The sequence below is a fragment of the Leopardus geoffroyi genome, chromosome C1, assembly GCF_018350155.1.
Source record: "Leopardus geoffroyi isolate Oge1 chromosome C1, O.geoffroyi_Oge1_pat1.0, whole genome shotgun sequence".
Taxonomy (NCBI): Eukaryota; Metazoa; Chordata; class Mammalia; order Carnivora; family Felidae; genus Leopardus; species Leopardus geoffroyi.
Window position 1 is genome coordinate 198,462,741 of NC_059328.1, and position 25,105 is coordinate 198,487,845.

General features: G+C 34.0%; 1 protein-coding gene across 3 annotated transcripts in view; it reads left to right on the plus strand.

The window, feature by feature from the left end:
* The window catches only part of SPAG16 (sperm associated antigen 16), a 995,967-nt gene that overhangs the window by 16,268 nt on the left and 954,594 nt on the right, over positions 1-25,105 (plus strand). For 2 of the 3 annotated variants that reach the window (XM_045481130.1, XM_045481132.1), the window contains 2 exons: positions 4,614-4,751; positions 24,594-24,701. In XM_045481130.1, the coding sequence (XP_045337086.1) occupies positions 4,614-4,751; positions 24,594-24,701 (246 nt within the window). The remainder of the gene's footprint in view (positions 1-4,613; positions 4,752-24,593; positions 24,702-25,105) is intronic. The other variant, XM_045481131.1, reaches the window with a different exon arrangement.

A 25,105-nucleotide genomic window follows, 5' to 3' on the forward strand; every position in this document is an offset into this window, starting at 1 on the left:
CTATAAGAATACTAAGTATATTTTTTATCATTTTTATTATGGATAAAAATGTTTGTAGTATTCGTTGCTCTGAATTCATTTAATCTTACAAAAGTTGACAAAACAAGGTTCCCTCACTGTTAGTTTGTAACACAAAAAACCCTTAAAGTCACCAAAAAACCTGGGAGTAAAATTTGGCTTGTGGCCTTTTAATCCTCAAACAGTAATTGCAGTAAATTCTTTAAATCCAAGGTCAGCAAACAAATCTGGCCTGCCCCTGTTTTGTAAATAAAATTTTGTTGGCACATAGCCATGACCTTTCTTTTAGGTATTATGTATGGCTGCTTTCATGCTATGGCACAGTTTGTTAGTCACAGCACAGTGGAGAACACATGGCCCAGAAAGCTTTTTTTTTTTCTGCAAATTCTAAACTATTTTCTGGCTGTTCACACACAAAAAAAGATTGTGTATGTATGTGTATGTAGTAGTGATTTTTTTATATGGAACTCAAAAAATTTTGCACTGTGGGTTAGCAGTAGCTAATGGAATTTTGTCTTTGTTGGTAAGTATTTTCTGTAACTGTCCCTGAAAACATGGAGGAAAAATTCTCATTTGATGCTTGTTATTATCTAGGTTACTGTTTTCCTGTCTTTTATATCCTATGCCTTGGGTGCCATCATGAAGGAAAACTAATTTACTCTTATGACACTATTGATGTGTTTACTGAAATTCTGTCATACTATTTCTCATTTGTGACAGTGGGCCTTACACCATAGACAAATTGTATGAAAGTCTATGTACTTTCTCCCTGAAATACATGCACATTCTCCACTTCTATATAATTCTAAGTAGTTTATGGACTTAATGGTAAATGTGAAGACCATTGATGTAAGTTTACTGGTAGTAATTTTTTTGGCAGTTCTGTTGGCAATTTTATTTCCAGTTCCTAATAGTTATGTAACAATCTTTTTTCCCCATCTGAACACTTTTCAGTCTTGTTCTAAGTGTGAGTGAATAAAGAGGAAGAAATAAAAAGGCCAGGATATTTCTTTAACACACACACACACACACACACACACACACACACACACACACACATACATGTACACACACACACACATCTGAAACAAAAACAAAATATCTTATATAAAAATGCTTGTTTTACTGAGAAATATATTTCTAGAGTTTGTAGATTAAGATTCCTAGTGATCTTATAGTATTAGAATAGTATTAGTGAGTTTAAATCATCTTTGACATTTTTATATAGATTACAGAAATTTGTCATGATAAATTATTTTTGAATGTCCTAAGATATATATGATATAGTATGTGTTATGATGTATTATGCTTGATTTGTATTTATTTTACCACATATTAATTTATTTACATAACATTTAACGTAGAAAAGGACTATATACCACTTTTTTTTCTTACTGAAATGATTTCTTTAGTAAGATTTTTTTCTGCGTTAAATAAAGCAAGTTGCTGAAAACCAATTTTATGGTCAGAAAAACTTCCTGGGCTAATACTTCAATCAACCCTTATATCTTCTCTTTGGAGATAAGTATAAATCAGATTCTAAATACATATGAAGTAGTGAATTTATGATTAAATTGTTATCTATTTTGTTGTTTTATAAATTGTGGCAAATACTACTTAATATTGATTCTTTTTTTTAAAGAAAATTTTAATGTTTATTTATTTTTGAGAGAGAGAGACAGACAGCTGTCAGCACAGAGCCTGATACAGGGCTTGAACTCACAAGTCGTGAGATCATAACCTGAGATGAAGTCAGACACTTGACCGACTTAATATTGATTCTATTATCTTAACCCTTTGGGTATTCTTCAGGGCTTCTATTAATGTGTAATATATTAATAAAATTAAGATTTATAACATAAAAATGCTGATAATTAAACATTTTTAAACAAATGTTTAACTCATCTATATAGCAAGTTTTGTAGGTATTTCTTTGTTAATAACTTTATTTTGAAATGTTTTTGTGTTTATACTTTTTTATTTAGCTTTATTAATTGCTACATGTATACATATAATTAAAATTATAATTATTTAAAAATCTGTAAATGATTCTCTGATGTTCCTTATGTCACTGAGAAAATAGACATTCTATGACCTCTGCCTCCCTCTCTACTTACTAGCTTGCCACCTGTGTTCTCAGGCATTCTTCTCACCTGTCACAGAAGCTGAGCCATGCACACTGTCATCTAAGGCCAACCCTCCAGTTGTCCACTGGAGCCCAGATCCTCTTAGCTGCTCAAGGACATTGCTTCAGCAATTGTCCCCTCTGTTTTCTGTATTGTAAACTTTTTCCCTCTCTGCTGGATCATTCCCATAAGCATATAGATGTCCAATAATATTTTTTATATTTTTAAAAAAGTGGAGGACTAAAAACACCCTGAACTCCACATCCTTTTTATAGGATAATCTTGATTTCCTAGGCTCCACTTTACAGTATGTCTCCTTGAAAGAGTTTATTACTAGTTCCTCATGTCTTTATACCTACTCTGGGTGCACTATTGTCTCCATGACTGTGCTGAAAGTTTTTTCAGTGCTGCACATTGCCAAATTCAGTGACTGATTCTTAGTACTCCTCTTTATTCAGTCTGTTTTCAGCATTTGTCACTGTTGTTCATTTCTTCCTTCTTGGAACACTTTATTCACTTGGTTTGAGAGCCACAGTGCTCTCATATTCACCCACTACTTCACTAGCCCTTGTCTGTCTTAGTCTCTAGTTGGTAGTCTTTCTTTCTCTTCCTAATCTTGAAACAGTCCAGGGACTTCTTTACTTCTCTGTTTATAGTCATGCCCTAGCTGGCCTTGTCCAGTCTTATGACTTTATTTTTTTAAATCTTCTGTATTTATTTATTTATTTATTTATTTATTTATTTATTTATTATTTTTTTATATGAAATTTATTGTCCAGTTGGTTTCCATACAACATCCAGTGCTCATCATCCCAACAGGTGCCCTTCTCAATGCCCATCACCCACTTTCCCCTCCCTCCCGCCCCCATCAACCCTCAGTTTATTCTCAGTTTTTAAGAGTCTCTTATGGTTTGGCTCCCTCCCTCTCAATGTCACTCCTCATCAGGGAAATGCAAATCAAAACCACACTGAGATATCACCTCATGCCATTCAGAGTGGCTAAAATGAACAAATCAGGAGGCTATAGATGCTGGAGAGGATGTGGAGAAACAGGAATCCTCTTGCACTGTTGGTGGGAATGCAAACTGGTGCAGCCGCTCTGGAAAACAGTGTGGAGGTCCTCAAAAAATTAAAAATAGATCTCCCCTATGACCCAGCAGTAGTACTGTTAGGAATTGCCCCAAGGGATACAGGAGTACTGATGCATAGGGGCACTTGTACCCCAGTGTTTATAGCAGCACTTTCAACAACAGTCTTGTAACTTTAAATAGTATCTCTTTACTGATGATTCCCATGTTTGAATTCCATGTCCTGACTTTTTCCCTGAACTCTTGACATTTATTCCCAGTATTTATCTTCACTTGCAATATATTCATATTGCATTTAATATTAATAAAAGCAATTCTTTTATTTCTCCAATCACCCAATTCCTACTTCATTCATTCCCATCTTCATAAATGGATGTTTGTTGTTCCACCAGAAACCGTGGAGTCATCTTTGACCACTTTTTTAACCAATGCTTGGCAGCTGATTCATAAGAAAATTTTTTTTTGGCTTCACCAATAAGTTGGCCCCGGTTTTACACCCTGTTCAGAAGGGACCTGTTTCTCATAATCTCTACTGCTACCAACTTTGTTCATGCCACCGTTGTTGCTCTTTTGAACTATTGCAACAGGCTCCAAACCAGCATCTCTGATTCTAGTCTTGCTCCTGTAGAGTTAGTTTCTTCAAAGAGATGCCAGACTAATCCTTTTAAACATAAATCTGATCAGTGTAACTTGTTTCTCAAAGCCTTCCAATGGCTTCAATCTGATTCAAGTAAAATCATATTTTTCTCTCTGGCTCCCTGCCGTCTTCCTGACCCATTTTTCACCACTCTCTCCCTTGCTCTGGCTTTTTGCTTTTTAAGGTACATGTCAAGCATCTCATTTTCTCAGGGCTTTATATTTACTCTTCTGTCAGCCAATAATGCTCTTCCCCTTCATATCTACATGACTTAGTCCTTTATTTCTTTTAGTTCTCTGCTCAAATATCACTTTACCAATCATACTTTCTGTGTTCATCCTATGTAAAATAGCACAAACACCCCCATCAGTCTCTATCTTAGTCTCTCTATCCCTCTTATCCTGCTTTATTTTACTTCATGGAACATATCACTATCCACATTAGAACAGATTGGGGCTTGGACCATTTTGTTAATTTCACCAGTGTTAGTGAATTAGTGAATTAGTGCCTGGAACATATGAGATGTTTGGTTATATTTTATGTACTATGATGATATGAGTACCTAGCAACTAATTATTTGTTATTTTAAATATATATTGTAAATGTGGACATTTTAATTTATAAAATTAATGCCACAAATCAATTCTATAAATATCCCCTAGGAGAACTTTTTGAATTGTACATAAATTAAACCAATTTAGTAGAAAGCAACAACATAAAACCTTTTGTTTGATTTTATCCTAGGTATGAGTTAATACAGAAGGGACTAACTGAACTTAGAGATCTTGGGAATGTTCCAGATGTCTACACCCAGAATATGCTTTTAGAAAATGAGAACAAAAATTTGAAGAAAGACTTGAAACACTACAAACAGGCAGCTGAGTATGTTAATTTTTAAATGACTTTTTCTTTTGGACCAAATAGAAGTAAAGAGCTGAATGAAGCTAACACGTGGTTAATGCACCAGAGCTTTAATTCTGAACTGAATTCTATTTAAATTCTAGTTAGAAAGAATGTGACAGGCTTCACTAGCAAGTTTATTGAACTGATGATCAGAACTCTCACAATTGCAGGGGCGCCTGGGTGGCGCAGTCGGTTAGGCGTCCGACTTCAGCCAGGTCACGATCTCGCGGTCCATGAGTTCGAGCCCCGCGTCAGGCTCTGGGCTGATGGCTCAGAGCCTGGAGCCTGTTTCCGATTCTGTGTCTCCCTCTCTCTCTGCCCCTCCCCCGTTCATGCTCTGTCTCTCTCTGTCCCAAAAATAAATAAAAAACGTTGAAAAAAAAAAATTAAAAAAAAAAAAAAAAAAAAAACTCTCACAATTGCAACCCACTATCAAGAGTTGAATGCAGGGAGTTGTATAGGAGATGTTAATTTATTATGTGGCATTCACTTTCTTATGTTTTTCATAGTCTTTTCATGGTTTGTGAAATCTTCCCCTATGAGGATAAGCTAATCTCTGAAATTATAGTAAATTTATAGAAGGCAGAGAGGAAGGCAGGAGATAGTATATTTCTCGCTAGAGAAATTTTAGTATTTGAAAATTCCCCAAAGGAAACTGCTATTTTATAATCTCCTAGCGTGAATTTATGCATAGAGAAGAAACTTGACAGAAGCCAAATCTTTCTTTCTAAAATTATAGGAAGACATGCAGTTTTGGCGAACAAATTTAGATAAGCACTGTTATTCTGGCAAAGATACATATGTGAATATGTTGACTAGGGATGAATCTACTCATCTAAGATGATATTAGATGGAAAATCAATGCTTAGATATGAAGTAGAGAAAGTTCATGCTTTGTTCATTTTTTAATTAAACATACAGTTTTCTCTGTTAAAACCAAACATTAGATAAGTAGAACTACCATACAGGAACATAATATTTTAAAATCTTTGTAAAAAAGTTTAAAGAAACAAAACTTTGTATTGCAAAGTGAGGAAAATTTTTAAGATAAGCTACTTTTAAAAAGGTGGTGGTGAGGGGTGCCTGCGTTGCTCAGTTGGTTAAGCATATGACTCTTGGCTTAGGTCATGATCTCATGGTTTGCGAGTTCGAGACCTGTGTTGTGTGTGGACCAGCTTGGGATTCTCTCCCTCTCCCTCTCTCTCTGCCCCTTCCCTGGTCATGTTCTTTCTTTCTTTCTCTCTCTCAAAGTAAATAAATAAATAAAATTAAAAAAAAAAGGTCGTGGTGAATAAAAGAATAAAAGATAATTTGTATGATCATTTATTCACTTACTATTTACACTCATAGAAAGTTTTTACACATTGTACAAATTTCGTACTATCTATGGGTATACTGTTTGATATTTTATGTTTTAGAGAGAAGTGTATGATGATCCATGGAATGATAAGTCACTAGAACCAGCATTCTCTCTATTCTTAGTTCATTTCTCAGAAGTGGTTTGCACTATTGACCCTGCTGCTCACTGTGTTATTGTATAGACACCTAATGGATGCACTGGGAATTTGACACAGCAAATTTTTCAGTGATGCTTGGCATACTGTTTCAGTTCCTGATCTCCTTTGAATTATTGCTTGAGTTTGCTAATTTTCCTTTGAATAGATAGAATCTCTTTGTTCAATGAGTTTTGCCATAGTGACATTAAATAACCATTGTTGATCACTGGTTTATTATTGAATATCATATTTAATAGCTATAATCAAAACCATATAAACTATTACCTTTGCAAATTATTAGCTCATAATCTAAACAGATATCACTCAAATGAAATCTGTTTCTTGTTTGTGTTTACTAAACTATCAGATTACTAAATGTATATAAGATTTGCTATATTTATTAAAGTGTAATTTTAGTTTCAATGGCTTCTGATTCTCAAATCTATCTTATTTGATATAATTAAACTTTAACAGATTAGAAAAGAAAAATATTTATTTGCTTTAATCTACTTGACATGAAAAATTTGAAGGAAAGATGCCTGACCCTTAGTAGATTCCTAATATTTATGTCATTGAGTGAATATTAAGTACTTTGTACTTTCATGGCACCTAACTTTTGGATATATTCTTAGAAAATGTTTTGTAAGTATTACCAACTACTACTGTCTTACTAAAAGTTTGCCCCAAATTGTAATGTTTTATCACACAGGTTTTTCAATTTGACTTTTGAAGGTATTTTTCCAATAGGAATTAGTAATAAACGTGGGATTCCCTTTATAGAATTTACCCTAAAGTTTCCTTTTCAGGATTAAAGCTATTTCTTTCAACTTATTTTTTAAAGATTTTTTAAAAATGTTTTTATTTACTTTGAGAGAGAGGAGGGGCGAGGGGATGGGGTGGAGAGAAGGAGAGGGAGAATCCCAAGCATACTCTGTGCTCACAGTGCAAAGCCTAACACAGGACTCAGTCTCACGAACCGTGAGATCATCATGACCTAAGCTGAAGTCAAGAGCCAGGCACTCAACCTACTGAGCCACCAGGCACCCCTTAAAGCTATTTTTTGAGGCAAGGTAAGTGTAGATGTTAAATATTTTTTTCTAATAAGAATATTTAGTATGTAAAAAGAATTGGGCTTACAGATATGTTATATATTGTCCTGATAATACTGGTAGCATTTAATGATGTATCTAGAAAAGATAGAGAAATCATGTAGCTATAAGGTTAATATTTATCTGGAGAAGAGAGTTGCCATGGAAAGAGTATCAAACTTAAGGTTCAAATACCTGGCTTCCATTATTCTGCTACTTATTAACTCAGTTTTCTTATTGTTAAACTGGGAGTAATTATACATAATATTATTAACTCCTAGGGAGTGATGTGATAATTAAATGAGACAATCTATATTAAAGAACTGTGTAAATCACAAAGTACTTTGAAAATGTCAGTTATTATTATCAATATCTCTAAAGGCTGTCATCCTTGGATTTTTTTAATCATCACATCATTAATATTTTTGAAATTCGGTAATGATGAAGCATAAAGGAAGACATGAGAAGGGAAATATTTCACTCTAAAATATCATTTGAATTGCTATACCTAAAAAAAATGGTCTTTTTCTCTGTTGTAAGCAATTCCAATTTTAGAACTGAGGTTTTCCCTATCTTGCTACAAATGCGGATTGTCTTATATAAAATATAGTTTCATGTATGGTATATATATGTACATATGGTGATAAATGTTAACTATACTTATTGTGGTTGTTTTACACTATATACAAATATGAATCATTGTGTTGTACACCTGAAACTGGTACAGTGTTATGTACAAATTATACCTTGATAAAAAAAAGTTTTAGAAATAGCTGGAAAATTTCTTTACACAGAGATGTTTTAAAGGGGAAAATGTACTATTAAAAAGTATTTATAGTTACATTAAAGGTAAAAGTATATACTAGCTACACTAGGGTAATAATATAAATAGTAGTTTGACAGTCTTTCTTGAAAAAGGAGAATATAACTGTACTTTTATATTAAAGTATGGACCACTTGTCATTTTATTTTTTATTTTTATTGCACATATATTTTAATACTCAATTTAAAAATTAAAAACATAAGATAAACTTGTAAAAATCCTTTTGATTTGTAACTTTTGACAGATATTGCAATCAGTTAAGTTTCATTAAAAGTTTTTTCTAAATTACATGTGTTTGGTTATTGTGACCACTTCAAACACGTTAAAGAATAGGCAAAGCATCCAAATGCAATTTCTTACACAATTACTACTATTACACTTGCTTAAACATATTTTGAAACTCATTATTTGAAACTTATTGTTATTTAAATTTTCTTTTTAATGCTTTATTTATTTTTGAGAGAGAGAGACAGAGTATGAGCGGCAGAGGGGCAGAGAGAGAGGGAGACACAGAATCCGAAGGAGGCTCCAGACTTTGTCAGCACAGAGCCCAACGCGGGGCTCCAACTCATGAACTGTGAGACCATGACCTGAGCTGAAGTCGGACGCTTAACAGACTGAGCCACCCAGGCACCCCTCTAATATTTTTTTAATTAAGTTTTTAATTTTAATTCCAGTGTAGTTAATATACAGTGTTAAGTTGGTTTCAGGTATACAATATAGTCATTCAACAATTCTGTACACCATTACTCAGTGCTAATCATGATACGTGTACTCATAATCTGCTTCATCTCTTTCACCCATCCCCCACTCCCCTCTGATATGCTTTATTTTCAATGTGTGCCCTCAGTTAAAGTAATGATAACTTTTTTTCAACAAGAGCATTTTTTTTACTTGAATACTTCAGAATACATGGTTCTATAGGATATATATAAAACATTTCCTCCAAGAAAAATAGAAATACGCATTTTCTTCAAATACACACAGAAAAATCCCCTGGTTAAATCACATAAAAAAGAAACATAATAAATATTACAAATTTGAGAAGACTGAAATCATCACAAGTATATTTTTCAACTACAATGGTACAACAATAAAACAAAGCTGGAAAATCTACAATGTAAATATTAAATATTTAATATGTAAATATTAACACAGTACTGCACAAACAATGGGGCAAATAAAACAAATGGCATATCAATATATTTCTCAAAACAAAAGAAAAAACACAATATTCCAAAATCTATGGGATGCAGCAAAGGCAGATGCTGGAGTGAAATTTATGCTGTAAATGTTTGTATTAAGAAAAAAAGTTCAAATAAGGAACATTACACCACAAGGAACTAGAAAAAGAAGAAACTTAGCTGAAATTTAGTAGAAGGAAATAACAAAAATCAGAAATAAATAAAATAGAGACCAGAATAAGTAATAATATGACATTGAAAGTAATGACCAGTTTTTCTAAAAAAAACAAAAACAAAATTAGCAATGCTTTAACTGTATTAACTAAGAAAAAAAAAAGACTCAAAAACCAAAATGAGAAATGGAATAGAAAACAATACAAGAGCTAATCACAGAAATATGCACTGTGATAAAGATTCCTACAATTATATACTAATGATTTAAATAACTTATGGAAAAAAATAGTTCCTAAAAACAAACAAGTTACCATGATTCAATCATGAATCTTGTATCCAAGAAGTAGGAAATCTTCTTAGACTAATAACAAGAATGAAAGTTGAATTAGGAATCAAAAATTTCCCAGCAAAGAAAACTGCAAGGCCACTTGGTTTCGTTGGTGAATTCTACCAAACATTAAAAAAAAAAAAATTAATGACAATCTTTATCAAAATCTTACAATAACAGAATAGAGGGAACACATTCCAAATTATTCCGTGAGACCAGTACTACCCTGATACCAAAGCAGGATAAAAACAATACAAGAACAAATAAGTCGAGTTTGTCTGATATTAAGCATTGCTACTCTGGCTTTGGACATCTATTTGCGGATAAATGTTTCTCCATCCCTTCACTTTTAATCTGCAGGTGTTTTTAGCTACAAGAACATAGGGAAAAGTTTTTATTTTCTCAAATGAGCTTTAATTCATGGCTCTAGATTGCTAAATTTTTAAATATTTTTTTTATTTGTGACACATACTGTTACGTTATTTTCAGGTGTGATTCACCTGAACCAACATAGTGATTCAACCTCTATATGTTATGCTATGTTCACCACAAATGTAGCCTCCATCTGTTGCCATTATATCATTGACTTTATGCCCTATGCTGTGCCTTTTATTTGTGTGACTTATTCATCCCATAACTGGGAGCCTGTATCTACCACTTTCTTTCATCTATTTTGTCCATCCTCCCCTCCCCTCCACCTGCCTTAACTTCTGGCAACCATCAATTTGTTCTCTGTATTTATAGGTCTAATTATACTTTTTGTTTATTCATTTGTCTTGTTTTTTAGATTCCACATATGAGTGAAATCATATGGTGTTTTTCATTCTCTGTCTGACTTATTTCACTTCGCAGAATACCCTCTAGATCCATTCATGTTGTTGCAAAGAGCAAGATCTCATCCTTTTTATGGCTGCATAATATTTGTGTGTGTGTGTGTGTGTGTGTGTGTGTGCATGTGTGTGTGAGAGAGAGAGAGAGAGAGAGAGAGAGAGAGAGAGAGAATATCACATCTTCCTTATCCATTTGTCTATCAATGGACACTTTAGGTTGCTTCCATATCTTGGCTATTGTAATGCTGCAGTAAACATAGGGGTGTATTTATTTTTTTGAATTAGTGTTTTCATTTTCTTTGGGTAAATACTCAGTAGTGGAATTAGTGGATCATATAGTATTTCAATTTTTAATTTTTGAGAACCCTCTATACTCTTTTCCATAAATTGTTGGCTGCACCAATTTACATTTACACCAACAGTGCATGAGGGTTCCTTTTTTTCTACATCCTTGCCAACATTTGTTTCTTTTGTTTTTCATACTAGCCATTCTGACAGGTGTGAGGTAATAGATATCTCATTGTAATTTTGATTTGAATTTCCCAGATGATTAGTGATGTAGATCATCTTTTCACATGTCTGTTGGACATTTGTATGTCTTTTTTGGAAAAATTTCAGCTTGTCTACTCATTTTAAAATTGGTGTTGAGTTGTGTAAGTTCTTCATATATTTTGGATATTAACCTCCTTTTGGATATATCATTTGCAAATATCTTCTCCATTTCAGTTGATTGCTTTTTTTGTTGTTGTTGATGGTTTCTTTCACTGTGCAAACCTTTTTATTTTGATGTAGTTTCAATAGTTTATTTTGATGTAATTCCAATTGTCATTTTAAATGCAGAGGTAGAATTTAAGCAACCTGCCACACATTTAAGGAGTTGTTGATCATTGAATGAAAACTAGAAAGCATCACTTGGAATTATCATATCATTTACAGTTGACACTATTTCATAAACCTTGTTTTACCTGGTAGTTGACATGCTACAATATTCACTTCAGTCTGAGGTCCACAAAAGCTATTACGAGTTTTATTAATTAAGAACCTGTTTGCTTAATCTTATTTTGTATCTTGACTGGTGCTTTATGTCACCTTCTCATAATGTAGACACTGAAAATATTCTCAGTTGGATGGTTTACTCCTAAAGCCTCATTGTACTTGTACTTTAATATCCTGTAGTCTGACTTCCACCACACCTATCCTACTCAACTGTGCATCCTGTTTCATTCTTCTATTCCTTCACTTTCTGTGACAGCATGATGTTCTACCTCTTCTACTCACTCAATGAGAGGCTTCCTCTCCCCCACCCCCCACCGCCATTTCCTATCTCTGCACTACTAATACTCTCTAAGGCTGTTCTGTCTAATAAGATAGCCACTAACTACATGTGTATTGTAACACATATAACGTGTGATGGTAAACTCCATGAAGAAAAGTAACATGGGTAAATCTGGTAGAGATAAATGGGGTGCAGTTTTATATAGTGTGGTGAGGGAAGTCCTGTCTGATATCTGAAGAAACTGAGGGAGAAGGTCATGTCTAAACTTGGGAAAAGGGAATTTCAGGCAGAGAGAAGAGGAAGTACAGAGAACCTATGGTGAGCACGGCTTGGTTTGTTAGGGGACTAGTAAGGAGACCGTAGTGACTAGAACCAGGGGCAATTGGTAGAGGCCTTTGTTAGAACTTTGCTTTTTCCCCTCTGAGTGAGATGTGAGGCCGATGGATAGTTTTGAAGAAAAGCATGTGAGCTTGTTTTTGTTGGAAAATAGACTGGATGGAGGGACATGATGGAAATAGGGAATACATTATACCCTGCATAACCTTCTTGTAGGTTGACTTATCTGGCTACAGCAGAACAATAATGAAATCAAACAAAATTTTATGGTACATTTACGTTCTTGAAAGTACAGTATTTGCTGTTATCAAACTCAGCATTACTAACCCCACTCAGATTTTGGTTTAGAACAGACATTGATATCAGATCAGGTATTGTGAATAGAGCAACACAAATATATGATGCTCTACCCTTTATTAGATATAATAGTATAATTATCAGTCATTTTCCTCTTGTGTAAATGGATTGATATTATCTTTCCCTGAGGGGAATAATTTTAAAGTGTTTTGCACAATGCCTATTACATGGTCAGTGCTCAATAAAGATTAAACCAGTATTCTGCATGACAGCACCCTTTCTTTCTTTCATAACATTCACTACAGTTTATGGCTATCTGAGTTTGTATTGTATATTATATTGTATTTCCTTGTTAATTTTCTCAATACTCCTGTAAACTTGATGAAGGCAACAATTGTACCTGACTTACCCATTATAGGATAATGAACATACTACCTGGTATACGATATATATTAAGTAGGTAGAATAGCATCATCATCATTATCTTTGTCAACCTTATTAGCAATAGCAGCAACACTGAATAAACAACCAAAAGTGGGATTTCTTCCAGAAGGCTGGTACACAGCAATTTGTTTATTTACATATAATAACCTTCTAATTCTGAAAAAATATCAAGCATTTAGGAAGTCAAGATAGAATAATGAACCTCATGGGCCTCTTAGTTTCAACACTTAGCATCTTTCTGCTGTTGTTATTTTATCTCTCTCCCTCCCCACACCCCACCCTGCACCCACTTAATATCTTCCTTTTTACAATTCTTTTTTTGAGTTACAATTTACATAAATCAAAATGTACAAGTCGTAGCTACAGAATTTTGGCAGATAGTTTTGTGACCTCCATACCCATCTTAATATAGAACATTCCTATCTACCCAGAGATTTCTGTGTCCTTTCTGCATGTCCCTTGCATCTCTGCCCCTGCAATCAGTGTTTTGATATATCAGTATTCTGATATTTGACCAGTTTGCCTGTTTGAGAATTTCATAAATGGAATCATAGAATGCGCATTTATGTGTGTTTGGTATCTTATACTCAGCATAAGCTCTGTAAAATATATGTATGATTTTTGAATTTATCAGTAATTTTTCCCCTTTTATTGCTATGTAGTATTCTTTTGTGTGATGTATACCACATTTTGTTTACTCTTTTTCTACTGGATCATTTTCAAATGTGGTCCCTAGTGAATAATACTACTATGAAGATTTGTGTATGTCTTCTTATGGGAATGTGTCTTCTTCTTTTGGTTAAAAACTTAGGCGTGGGATTTCTAGACTTGGTCTAGGATAAATGCATATTTATAAGAAATCGACAGTCCATGTTCCAACATTCAGTTGGATCATTTTAAATTCTCAGTAGCAATATATGAGAGTTCTAGTTGCTCCACATTGTCACCAACATTAAGTTTCATTAAGGTTTTTTATTTTAGCCATTTTTGTAATTGTATAGTAGCGGCTTTTTATGGTTTTGATATGTACTTCCCAATACCTAATGGTGTTGAATGTGTTTGTGTGTGTGTGTGTGTGTGTGTGTGTGTGTGTGTGTGTGTAATTATTGGCTGTTCATTTCTCCTGCTTTCTGTGTAAGTCCTGTCCATTTTTAGTTGAATTGTTTGTCTTATTGTTGAGTTGTAAATGTTCTTTACATATTATGCATACAAATCTTTTATCAGAATATTGTGAATATTTTCTCCCAGTTTGTGGCTTCACTTAATTTCTTTATGGTGTCTTTGGGTGAGCAGAAGTTTTAAATTTTGATGAAGTCTAATTAATTTTTTTATAGTATTGCTTTTAATATTTTGTCTGCAATACCAATGCCTACTCCCAGGTCTGAAAGATATTATTCTGTGCTTTATTCTAAAACCTTTAAAGATTTAGAATTTTTATTTCAGCTTATATCTATCATTCATTTTTGTATATGGTGTAAGGCAGGAGCTACAGGTTAATTTTCTTTTTTATAAGAATATCCAATTGTTCCAGCACCATTCTTAAAAAATTTTCATCCATCCCTGAATTTCTTTGGCATATTTATTGAAAATTACTTGACCCTATAATTGTGGGTCTATTTCTAGATTCTTTTCTGTTCCATTTATCTACTTATTTGTCTTTATTCTGTTACCACACTCCTGATTACTGTAGCTTTAGGTAAGTTCTTGAGGTCAAGTAGTGTTAGTCCTATAGCTTTGTTCTTATTTAAAGATAATTTGGCTATTCTAGGTCCTTTGTATTTCCATATAAATTTTAGAGTCACTTTGTTAATTTCGGTAGAAAGGTGGGGGTTTGATATTGAGTTGAATTTATAACATGAATTGGGAAGAATGAGTGTGTGTGTGTGTGTGTGTGTGTGTGTGTGTGAGTGTGTGTCTATGTACATACATATATATTTACATATTCATATATAGTTTTAAGGATTGATGTATTTACAAATTTTAGTCTTCTATTTACATGGTATATCCCTTCATTTATTTAGACTATCCTTAACTTAATACTGTATATTTTTGAGGGAGATTGAAATTTATACCTTTTGCATCTAGTTATCTAATGTATATATTTTGTTGTTATTTTGTGAACTCCATATCATAGAGAGTGTAGCCCCAGGGCTTATGTGTGACAAATAGGAGGGACTTAAGTGAATGTGTGCTGTTAACATTTTGACTTTTTGTTAAGCTTTTGTTAAGCTTTGTTAAGCTTTTAATAATTTTTAGAGCGCCTGGGTGGCTCAGTGGGTTAAGCGTCCAACTTTGGCTCCAGTCATGATCGCACAGTTTGTGAGTTTGCACCGTGCATCCAGCTCTCTGCTGTCAACACAGAGCCTGCTTTGGATACTCTGTCCCCTTCTCTCTCTGCCCCTCCCCAGCTTGTGCTCTAAATAAATAAATAAACAAACAAACTTAAAAATAATTTTTAGAGTAATTAATTGATGATTTTTCCCCCTTTTTATACCATTCCTTTGGAGTAGGTATCATTTTCCCTTCATGATGGAAATTTTAACAATGAACTATAAAGTTAAGTCTTGCCCCATTTAGAGTACTGTGGTCCTTTGCTGGGCTTTACATTAAAGAAATATAATGCAGACCAGAAAAGTTTTATTGAGTGTACTAAAGGTTTGACAGAAAAGAAAAACTGACTAGGAATTGCAAATTAGAAGATTAAAATGTATCATTTTAAAAATAATGAAATACCTTTTTTAACCTTCTGCCTGAAAATATAAACAAAGAAAATTAAAATTAAATGGCAGTTAATATTGAAGAAAAATTAGATGCTTTAGTAAGCAGCCCTAACTTCACTTACAAAATTCACTTCTATAGAAGGTCAGAGAGTATCCAGCTTTTCTGAAGAACCATTTAATTTAATGACATTCAGAAACAAACACTGTGGAAATAAAGATAATAATGAGGCCCATAAAATTTTATGGTTTAGTGTTTAGGTAATTGCTTGTTAAATTAAGAAGGTATTTTTTCTGGACATGGGTATACCCCTTTCTTTTTTGGTTAAGAATATAATGAAAGTTTTCCTCTAATATGGTTGAACCCATTTTGGCTATCCAACAATTATTCCAGTATTAATATTAGTGGGTTAAATGAACTTACAACCAGTTGAAAATAATGAAATAACTGGTAATACTGTAATTGGAAATAATGTAATACTGTTACCACAAGTTAATTTGCTTTTTGTTTATGCATGAGAAAAATACATGACAAAGATGGCCTACTTTGGTGCAGATAAACAAGTAAATGTATGCTTCCTTTTGTCAAATTGTATAACAAAATAACCCAATAAATCTATTATTAAATGGTTGTTCCAAATACTTCATTAAAACTAGTTAATAAAATTATTTTACTGGGGGCATTCACTTAAAAATAATTTTTAAGAGCACACTATTAAATCACATTTATAATTTGAAACATGGAGATTTGGGGACAGTACTTTTATAGTATGATACAAATATGAGTATCTTAATAGTTTATATTTTAATTATAGATTTTGATATGCTGGTTTCTTGAAATGGGGAAATTAGATAGTCATTCTGCCATTTCATTAAGAAAAAGCATGCAAATGACATATCTGATAAAGAATTAGTATCTAAAATATATAAACTTATCAAACTCAAAACCCCCAAAGCAAATAATCCAGTTAAGAAATGGGCAGAAGATAGGAATCAATCAGTATTTTTTTAAGGAAGACATCCAGATGGCCAACAGACACATGAAAAGATGTTCAGTAACATCATCAGGGAAATACAAATCAAAATCATGATACCACCTCACGCTTGTCAGAATGGCTAAAATTAATAAGACAGGAAACAATGGATGTTGGTGAAGATGTGGGGAAAGGGAAACCATCTTACACTACTGGTGGGAATGCAAACTGGTACAGCCACTCTAGAAAATAGGAGGTGAGTTTCTCAAAAGGTTAAAAATAAAACTACCCTAATACCCAGCGATTGCACTGCTAGGTATTTACCTAAAGGATACAAAGATACTGGTTTGATTGGACACACATCCCCGATGTTCATATATCAGCATTACAATAATGGCAAAATTATGGAAAGAGCCCAAATGTCCATAGACTGATGAATGGATAAAAAAGATGTGGTATATACATATAATAGAATATTACTTAGCCATCAAAAAGAATGAAATCTTGCCATTTGGATCAATGTGGATGGAGCTAGGGTGTATTATGTTAAGTGAAATAAGTCAGAAAAAGACAAATACCATATGATTTCACTCATATGTGGGATTTAAGAAACAAAACAAATGAACATAGGGGAAGGGGAAAAGAAAGAGGGAAGCAAACCATAAAAGACTCTTAACTATAGAGAACAAACAGGATTGATGGTAAGTGGGAGATGGGCTAAATGGGTGATGGGTATTAAGGAGGGCACTTGTGTTGAGCAATGGGTGTTATATGTAACTGATGAATCACTAAATTCTACTTTTTTAAAATGTTTATTTATTTTTGAGAGAGACAGAGCATGAGCAGGGGAGGGTCAGAGAGAGAAGGAGACACAGAATCTGAAGCAAGTTCCAGGCTCTGAGCTGTCAGCACAGAGCCCAACGCGGGGCTTGAACTCATGAGCTGTGAGATCATGACCTGAGCAGAAGTTGGATGCTTAACCAACTGAGCCACCCAGGGACCCATAAATTCTACTTCTGAAACTAATATTACACTATATGTTAGCTAGAATTTAAATAAAAGTTTGAATGAATAAATAAATAGAATATAAGAAAAGAAAAAACATGTAAGATGTGTGTTCTTTATGATACACAAATGTAAATAGAATGTTTCACTGAATAACTTTTACTTTACTGTACTTTAAATAGAATCTGGTGTCTTAGTAAAAGATTTGTTTTAAAACCACAATGATGCTGTATTAATGTAATGAGAAAATATTATATAGTTTAAAATATTAATTGTTTATACAAATATTATACATTTTATTTTTTAGTACAACTTTTATTTTCTTTTTATTAAGCATATGGGCAGTAGGAAGGTCATAACAGAAGCATCACCATGAAATGAATTTAAATTGTTTTACTGAGTAAACTTCATTTGTGCAAATAGAAAGCAAGTCCCTGAAAACCAATTTAATGGTCAGAAAAACTTTAAGGTCTAATACTTTAATCAATTCCTATGCTTTCTTTCCTGGGATAAGTACAAATAGGCCTGCAAATGTGTATTTAAAAAGGGAGTTGATGCAATGCTGCACATTTATAGTTCAGCTTAAGAAACTTGGCATTATTTTTCTAAGTATTTTTTAACCTATTACGGGTTTACATTTCAGGTAAGATAAAACATTTGCTCTTTTATATAATTCATGAAGTTGTTGAAAGTAAGACAGCTTTCTTAGACTCAAAATAGAGATTCATAAAAGTTTAAATTCTTTTATAAAGATATATAGTGTTACTAATAATCGTGTATCCTGATATTTTGTCCATTAGAAGATACTTATCTACTGGCATGCCCCCTATTTTAGGTAAATAAATCTTGCTGTTAGAGGAATTGAGTGTATCTGGTAGTTGTGGTAACAGTAAAATTTATTAAGTATTTTTATGTGCAAGATGGTATATAAGTCACTTTACATAGTTTTCTTCTAAATGAATGAGAATTCCAGTGATGTTCTTGTGTTTTCACAACAAAAAAATCTACATAGCCTTTTTTAGTCACTCTACTCAAACTCTTTCTCTCTCCTCTTCATCCACTATTCATTAGGCATATGATGGCGGAGGGATTCTCTCATTTTTGGTCCATCTTAATTCACACTGAGGGTTAAAATCTGGACAAAATAAATTGTTTTTTTTTTCATCTGATAATTGACATATTCCTCAGAATTTTTTTCGAGACTGAATATTTCAATCAACTTCAAGGTTATTGACATGGAAATGAAGTGGAGGGTTAGATGGTGGGAATAGACTATAAGTACTGTGACACACTACTTGTGATAAAAACTACAACATTTGTGGTAAAATAAAGAACAGGTCAAGGAAAAGATCATGTCAAAAGGGGGGAGGTTTGAGGGTTTGAGGAAAAAGAAATAACTTGGAAGTATGCATGAGACACTTTCACCATATGCCATATATGACTTGATCTTTAAGTAAGGTCTCACTGATCATAATTTGCCCTATCATAAGCCTGAAAACCTAAGCTCATCCCATTTCTTGGGCAGCATCCCAGTAACTGCTCCTCAGTGATTGCTCTTACATAGCTCTTAATGCAGAAATCTATCTTTTTGCATTTATTTTATGTGAATCTGAATTTGGAAATTCTGTAAGACAAAGAAGTAGATTTATTACATTCTGACCTCTAGTGCATTGTAAGAACTCTAATTCAGTCCACCCATTCTTCAGAACATGGGAGTCTCAGTGCAGTAGTTAACTAGGTTAGTTTTTCAGTTAACTAAGACTGTTAGATAGCTACTTTTTCATTATAATTATATTTTACATTATCAGATTGAAACTAATGTATTATCGAGGTAGGTGAAATATTCCTATTAATTTTTTACCTACAGCCCAGGCTTAGAAAGAATAGTCTTGCTTGCTTTCTATCACAGGTTTGCAGAAGGTATATCCAGTTGAAGAATGTTTCTTATTACAATACTGATACTAAAGAGCCTTTTTTATCAAGTTACCAATTATTTTACTAAAATGATCTGCAGGTGGTGTATATGTCTCATATGCACTTCCAGAATAAAATCTTGGTTTTCCAGAACATATATGCTTTCTTTTTCACAATTATCAGAACTAAGTAGCCGAATACCATTGTCTTTTAACCATATATTCAAGCACATTTAGAATTAAATTTGGTAAAATATTTTATTTGTAATTATTTTGAATTATCCTGTTTTAAATATGTATTTCAATTCTGTAAACCAATTCTTTTTGTAAGTAGATGAATTGTAAATTATTTTGGCAGCATACATTTAATTTTCTTTTACTTAAATGAAATATGAATGACTCTTCTTGAAGCTATAGGTGGTGGCCGGTTCATCTCCCAACCCTATATACACTATGTTGGTGAGAATCCTTCAATGTGAATTATAATGGAATCTTTATTTCTTTAATTATCTTTAGAATTGCTCAATACTGGATTTGAACTGATTACTAAATAGTTTTTTTTTTCAGGAAGGAATTAGCAGTGATATTTTTAGACGTTTTAATTTAAATTCCAGTTAATATATAGAGTGATATTAATTTTAGGTGTATAATATAGAGATTCAACACTTTCATATAACACCCGGTATTTATTACAACTACCCTCCTTAATCTCCATCACTATTTAACCCATCCCCAACGACTTCATTTCTGGTAACCATCAGTTTGATCTTTATAGTTACATGACTCTTTTTTCCCCTTTGCTCCTTTGTTTTATCTCTTAAATTTCACATGAGTAAAATCATATGGTATTTGTCTTTCTCTGACTTATTTCACCTAGCTCCATTCGTGTTGTTGTGAATGGCAAGATTTCATTCGTGTTTAGGGCTGAGTAATATTCCATTGTATGTATATATTGCATCTTCTTTATGTATTTACTAATCGATGGATGCTTGGGCTGTTTCCATAATTTGACTATTGTAGATAATGCTGTTATACACATCAGGGTGCACGTATCCATTTGAATTAGTAGTTTTGTATACTTTAGGTAAACACTAGTAGTACAATTGCTGGATCATAAGGTAGTTCTATTTTTAACTTTTTGAGAAACCTGCATACTGTTTTCCATAGTAGGCTGTACCAGTTTTCATTCCTACTGATAGTGCAAGAGGGTTCCCCTTTCTCCATATCCTCACCAACATCTGTTGTTTTCTTGTGTTGTTGATTTTAGCCATTCTGACAGGTGTAAGGTGATATCTCATTATAGTTTCTTTTTTAAGTTTATTTATTTTTGAGAGAGAACATAAGTGGGGGGAGCAGAGAGACAGAGAGAAGGAGACACAGATGTAGTCTCCAGACTCTGAGCCATCAACGCAGACTCCCATGTGGGGCTTGAGCCATGTACTGTGAGATCAACTGAAGTTGGACACTTAACTGACCGAGCTGCCAAGGTGCCCCCTCATTGTAGTTTTGATTTGTATTTCCTTGATCATCAGTGATATTGAGCATCTATTCATGTGTCTGTTGGCCATCTGGATGTCTTCTTTGGAAAAATATGTCTCCTGCTCATTTTTAACTTGATTATGTATTTTTGGATTTTGAGTTTTATAATTTTTTTATACATTTTGAGTACTAGCCCTTTTTCAGATATGTCATTTGCAAATATCTTCTCCCTTTCTGTTGTTTGCCTTTTAGTTTTGCTGTTTCCTTTGCTGTGCATAAGCTTTTTACTTTGATGAAGTCCCAATAGTTTATTTTTGCTTTTGTTTCCCTTTCCTCAGGAGACACCTTGAAAGAAGTTGCTATAGCCAATGTCAAGGAGGTTACTGCCTGTGTTCTCTATAGGAATTTTATGGTTTCTGGCCTCACATTTAGGTCTTTAATCCATTTCGAATTTATTTTTGTGTATGGCATAAGAAAGTGGTCCAGTTTTATTCTTTTGTATGTAATTGTCCTGTTACAAACATCATTTGTCAAAGAGACAGTCTCTTTCCCATTGGATATTCTTTCCTGATGTGTTGGAGATTAATTGACCATAAAATTGGGGGTTCATTTCTGGGCTTTCTATTCTGTTCTATTGATATATGTGTCTATTTTTGTGCCAGTACCATAGTGTTTTTTAAGTGATTCTTTTTATTTTAAAAATTAATTAATTAATTAATTAATTAATTAATTATTTTTGAGAGAGATACAGAGAGCAGGGGTAGGGGGAAGAGGGAGAGAGAATCTTAAGCAGGCTGCATGCCCTGCATGGAGTCTGACTTGGGGCTTGATCTCACTTTTGTGAGATTATAACCTAAGCCAAAATCAAGAGTTGGACACTTAAATGACTGAGCCACCCAGTACCATACTGTTTTTTTTTTTTCAATATATGAAGTTTATTGTCAAATTGGTTTCCATACAACACCCAGTGCTCATCCCTAAAGGTGCCCTCCTCAATACCCATCACCCACCCTCCCTTCCCTCCCACCCCCCATCAACCCTCAGTTTGTTCTCAGTTTTTAAGAGTCTCTTATGCTTTGGCTCTCTCCCACTCTAAACTCTTTTTTTTCCTTCCCCTCCCCCATGGGTTTCTGTTAAGTTTCTCAGGATCCACATAAGAGTGAAACCATATGGTATCTGTCTTTCTCTGTATGGCTTATTTCACTTAGCATCACACTCTCCAGTTCCATTCATGTTGCTACAAAGGGCCATATTTCATTCTTTCTCATTGCCATGTAGTACTCCATTGTGTATATAAACCACAATTTCTTTATCCATTCATCAGTTGATGGACATTTAGGCTCTTTCCATAATTTGGCTATTGTTGAGAGTGCTGCTATAAACATTGGGGTACAAGTGCCCCTATGCATCAGCACTCCTGTATCCCTTGGTTCAATTGCTAGCAGTGCTATTGCTGGGTCATAGGGTAGGTCTATTTTTAATTTTTTGAGGAACCTCCACACTGTTTTCCAGAGCAGTTGGACCAGTTTGCATTCCCACCAACAGTGCAAGAGGGTTCCCTTTTCTCCACATCCTCTCCAGCATCTATAGTCTCCTGATTTGTTCATTTTAGCCACTCTGACTGGCATGAGGTGGTATCTCAGGGTGGTTTTGATTTGTATTTCCCTGATGAGGAGCGACATTGAGCATCTTTTCATGTGCCTGTTGGCCATCCGGATGTCTTCTTTAGAGAAGTGTGTATTCATGTTTTCTGCCCATTTCTTCACTGGGTTATTTGGTTTTCGGGTGTGGAATTTGGTGAGCTCTTTATAGATTTTGGATACTAGCCCTTTGTCTGATATGTCATTTTCAAATATCTTTTCCCATTCCGTCGGTTGCCTTTTAGTTTTGTTGGTTGTTTCCTTTGCTGTGCAGAAGCTTTTTATCTTCATAAGATCCCAGTAGTTCATTTTTGCTTTTAAGTCCCTTGCCTTTGGGGATGTGTCAAGTAAGAAATTGCTATGGCTGAGGTCAGAGAGGTCTTTTTCTGCTTTCTCCTCTAGGGTTTTGATGGTTTCCTGTCTCACATTTAGGTCCTTTACCATTTTGAGTTTATTTTTGTGAATGGTGTGAGAAAGTGGTCTAGTTTCAATCTTCTGCATGTTGCTGTCCAATTCTCCCAGCACCATTTGTTAAAGAGACTGTCTTTTTTCCATTGGATGTTCTTTCCTGCTTTGTCAAAGATTAGTTGGCTGTATGTTTGTGGGTCTAGTTCTGGGGTTTCTATTCTTTTTTTTTTTAAATCTTTTTTTTTTTTTCAACGTTTATTTATTTTTGGGACAGAGAGAGACAGAGCATGAACGGGGGAGGGGCAGAGAGAGAGGGAGACACAGAATCGGAAACAGGCTCCAGGCTCTGAGCCATTAGCCCAGAGCCTGACGCGGGGCTCGAACTCACGGACCGCAAGATCGTGACCTGGCTGAAGTCGGACGCTTAACCGACTGCGCCACCCAGGCGCCCCGGGGGTTTCTATTCTATTCCATTGGTCTATATGTGTGTTTTTGTGCCAAGTACCATACTGTTTTGATCACTACAAGATTTAATATAACTTGAAGTCGAGAATTATGATGCCTCCAGCTTTGCTTTTCTTTTTCAAGGTTGCTTTGGCTATTTGGGATCTTTTGTGGTTCTGTACAAATTTTAGAATTTTTTTTCTGTGAACAATGATGGTGGTATTTTGGTAGGGATTGCATTAAATGTGTAGATTGCTTTGGGTAGTATACACATTTTAGCATATTTGTTCTTCTAATCTATGAATGCATGGAATGTCTTTCCATTTCTTTGTGTCATCTTCAATTTCTTTCATTAGTGTTTTATAGTTTTCAGAGTACAGGTCTTTCAGCTCTTCAGTTAGGTTTATTCCTAGGCATCTTAATGTTTTTGGTGCTCTTGTAAATGGGATTGATTCCTTATTTTCTCTTTCTGCTGCTTCATTATTGGTGTGTGGATATGCAGCAGATTTCTGTATGTTGATTTTGGATCCTGTGAATTTACTGTATTTGTTTATCAGTTCTAATATTTTTTTGGTGCTGTCTTTTGAGTTTTCCATATATATCATGTCACCTGAAAATAGTGAAAGTTTGACTTCTTCCTTGCCAATTGCAATATCCTTTATTTCTTTTTATTTTCTGATTGCTATGGCTAGGACTTTCAGTACTTGTTGAATAAAAGTGGTGAGAGAGGACATCCCTGTCTTGTTCCTGACTATAGAGGAAAAGCTTTTAATTTTCCTCCATTGAGGATAATATTAACTGTGGATTTTCATATATGGCCTTTGTTATATTGACTTATGTATCCTCTAAACCTACTTTGTTGAGAGGTTTTTTTTTTTTTTTTTTTTTTTACCATGAATGGATGTTGTACTTTGTCAGATACCCTTTTGGAGTTAATGATTTTTAAAATTATTATTATTTTTTAGCAAGGCTAGAGAAGACCTGCTGAAAACTCAAAAAGAACGTGATTTTCATCGAATGCACCACAAGCGAATAGTCCAGGAAAAAAACAAGTTAATTAATGACCTCAAAGGGTAAGCTGCTAATATTTGTCGGTATATTTATTAAGGAGTTATTTAATTACTGTTAAGTAACTTGGCCTCGTTAGAAGTTTTCATGTAAAATAATCATTCAACATTTATTGGTATTTACTGTATGCCAGATACTATACTATGTGTTTGAAATACAGAGATGAATAAGTTAATGTCCTTGCTGTAATGGTTCTCAGAGACTAATGGGATGTGTGATGGGGGAGGAGTTGAACTGAAATATTCTGCATTGTTGCTATGCCAACCAAGGGCAGTCACCTCAACCAGACTGGGTGTGAGAGGGTTTCAAGGACCTATTTCCAGAGGATTTCTGGAGTGTAGGTTAACAGAGTGAGGGAGCAGCGCGCTTTGGGCAGATGGTACATACCCTGCAAAGGCACCAAGTCATG